The following is a 2936-nucleotide window of genomic DNA, read 5'->3' as shown; positions in this document are numbered from 1 at the left end:
AAGTTTACGGAGCAACCATCAAGAAGTAGTATGTCTGAGGCTCCCGAGGCCGGACAGCACTCCGCCGGTGGCTGACTGATTGATTTGATGGTCGGATTCCTGCAGTCGGCAATACCAGTCTGCTGAACGGGTGAATTTGGATCTTGGCGACTACTGAATCCAAAGTGTAAAGTTTGGTTTTGCCTCCGAGTCAAACCCGGGAGTTGCTGTAAGCGCTACCTTAGCCTGCTGGCAACTCCGGGCAACGTCCGGGAGGCAAACTGGAACCAATGTTGTTCGAGTGGCAATGGACTAACTGACGTCGACGGCAATAGTTAATCCCGAGACACGGCAGTATCAATCAAGAGGCGTTACGAACGTTGGCCACGATCAAAGCAGACGAGACGTAGATTCATGGTATTTGGATAATTGAATCATTTGTTGTGGTATCTATGCTTGAATCTAGATAAACTAGGTAGTGGTATCTCAACAACAGTCGAAGTCCTACAGACTTCATAAGAGAATAGGAATTAATGACATCGGATATCAATCCGTGCCCAATTTGAGAAGGCCGGAAACTGCCCGGCAAAGGACATAATTCGTAGAGATGGGGTATATCGGTTTTGAGCCACCCTGGCCAAGTTCCGCATCCCGACCAGGGGACTCAAGTGCGCAATCTTGAGGGCGGGAATGAACCGCAAATTAAGACTTCTCCTCCTTCTCAACGTTCTGGGTCTCCTCGTCCTGGCGCGCCCACAGCCCGTTAGGCTCACCACTGCTGGTGCTGCCCTCGCGACGGTTCTCGCGGGTGGTGGCGTGACCAGTCTCCTTAGCGTCGTCGTAGGTGATGAGAAGCTCGCCGTTCTTGCCGTAGCGGTGAGGCTCTTTGCGGGCGACGTCGACGACGTCGAAGGCACCCTTGAGTCCGGGGGAGGCCTTAGCAAAGATGGAGTCCATTTCTTCAAGAGAGCGGTAGGCGGTCTCGGGGAAGAAGAAGTAGGTGACAGGAACGATGATGGCGTTGATGATGGCGAAGATGGTGTAAGTGTGGTGCTTAATGGAGTCGAAGGCGACAGGAGTAATCATGACGACCTGTAGTTCCAACGTTAGTGTTGACTCGATAGTAAGTAGGCTCGGAAAGAAACGTACCATAAAGTTAAAGATCCAGTTGGCGGAAGTAGAGAGAGCGTTGGCGGGAGCACGAATACGCAGGGGAACGATCTCGGCGGGGTAGAGCCAGGTCATGCCGAGCCAGCCAACGGCGAAGAAGGTGTTGAAGACGAAGAGGAAGACAATTCCAGTGATCTGGCAGGCGTAGGTCTTCTGGGAGTTCACACCAGCAAGGATAGCCATCGTAGCAGCCTGACCAACAGCGCCGAAGAGCATGAGCTTGCGGCGACCAACGCGCTCGACGAGGAAGACGGCGGGCCAAGAAGCAATGAAGTACTCGGTACCGTTGAGAGCAGCCAGCAAGTGAGCCATGAAGCGGGTCATGCCGAGGTTCGAGTAGATGACGGCGGCGTAGTAGGTGATCAGGTTGATACCGCAAATCTGCTGGAACATCTGGTTGACGTAGCCGAGAGCGGCGCGATGGAAGTTGCGGTTCTTGTCCATGGTGAAGAGGTCGCGGAAGCTGCCCTTGGACATCTCTTCGACCGTCTCCTTCATGACAATGTACTCATTCTTACAGTATTGATCGTCCTCTGGCAGATCGGCGATGGCGGCGATAACCTCTTTGGCCTCCTGATCACGGTTCTTGAGAATCAACCAGCGAGGAGACTCGGGCAGGTTCCAAACAAAGGCGAGGATGAAGAGACAGAAGAGAATCTGCAGAGCCAGGGGGAAACGCCATGCGACAGAGCCGGGGGCAAATGACATGCCGAGGTCGATCCAGTACGAGATCATGATACCACCGCTGATGAGAGCACCCTCAATCATGACGAGCTTGCCGCGCTTGTGCGATGAGCAAGTCTCAGATTGCCAGGTAGGGACTGTTGATGTGTTGCCGCCGTTTCCAAGACCAGTGATGATACGTCCGATGATGAGATGCTCGATGGAGAATGCAGAAGCCTGGAGAGCAGCTCCGATGACCATGATGGAGGTACCGAGGATAATCATACGCTTGCGACCAAGGGGGTTTCCGATGAAGATGGTGATAATGGCGCCGAGGAAGCAGCCGAGGTTGTAGGAGGCGACGGCAATACCTTGGTTGGTAGAGCGCATGCTCTTGATGTGAGGAAGAAGGCCGGCCTCTTCGGGGTTGATGGAAGGGAATTGGGACTGGAAGGCAGGCAGAGTGAGAATACCACCAGTGACACCCTGGTCTGGATGAGAATGACAAGTTAGTCCATGTTGTTTGGCCGTTTCGGAGTCAAGTCCGTGATGTGAGATTGAAACCTACCATATCCGAAAAGCAAGAAATCACATCCTGCGATAATACTGATGGCCCAATTAAGGCTCTTGCCTCTGAGGCCGAAGTAGTTGAGCTTGCCCATCTTGGAGACTCTTTCACAGCGGACAGTATTGGATCGACGGGTTCCAAGCAATGTCGAGGGCTGTAGGTCGTAGATCGGTTGGTGAAGGGGATGAGGTTGAGTCGGGATGAGAGGTAACAACAAGAAGGTCAGATGCGAATTGAGATGGCGAACGTGTCGACCTTATAGATGAAAATCCCAAACCTACCGCGACAGGGTAAAGATCGGCAATTTCAGCGCGACGCCAGGAATTACTTCTTTCTCCTCACCACTCACGCTCATACCACAAGACGCAAGTACATGCCCGAACCTGCACTGACATGGTAACATGGCTACTCGTGCCAGCCTCGGACCCTGGCGTTGGTGCTGTTTACACCGAACCCAGAAAACCCCAAGTAGCCAATCCCCAGCCGTCCCACGAAAGGCTGCCCCGATTTCCCCCAATCCCCGTACGCTCCAAGATCCCTCTGGAGGGGAGGGGAC

The 2936-nt window shown here is 53.5% G+C and overlaps 1 protein-coding gene across 1 annotated transcript; it reads right to left on the bottom strand.

Annotated features, from left to right (window-relative positions):
- Nucleotides 1-681: 681 nt before the first annotated feature.
- On the bottom strand, nucleotides 682-2474 carry CTAM01_16488 (uncharacterized protein; the record flags this gene model as incomplete). Its single annotated transcript, XM_060532481.1, has 3 exons — nucleotides 682-1071; nucleotides 1129-2303; nucleotides 2381-2474. The coding sequence occupies 3 exons, from the start codon at nucleotides 2472-2474 to the stop codon at nucleotides 682-684; spliced, it is 1659 nt and encodes a 552-aa protein (XP_060372944.1).
- Nucleotides 2475-2936: the final 462 nt, after the last annotated feature.

The sequence above is a fragment of the Colletotrichum tamarilloi genome, assembly GCF_030869305.1.
Source record: "Colletotrichum tamarilloi strain Tom-12 chromosome Unknown Scaffold_227.1, whole genome shotgun sequence".
Lineage (NCBI taxonomy): Eukaryota > Fungi > Ascomycota > Sordariomycetes > Glomerellales > Glomerellaceae > Colletotrichum > Colletotrichum tamarilloi.
Note: the sequence above shows the minus strand (reverse complement) of the source record. Positions and strands in the feature narration are given on the sequence as shown.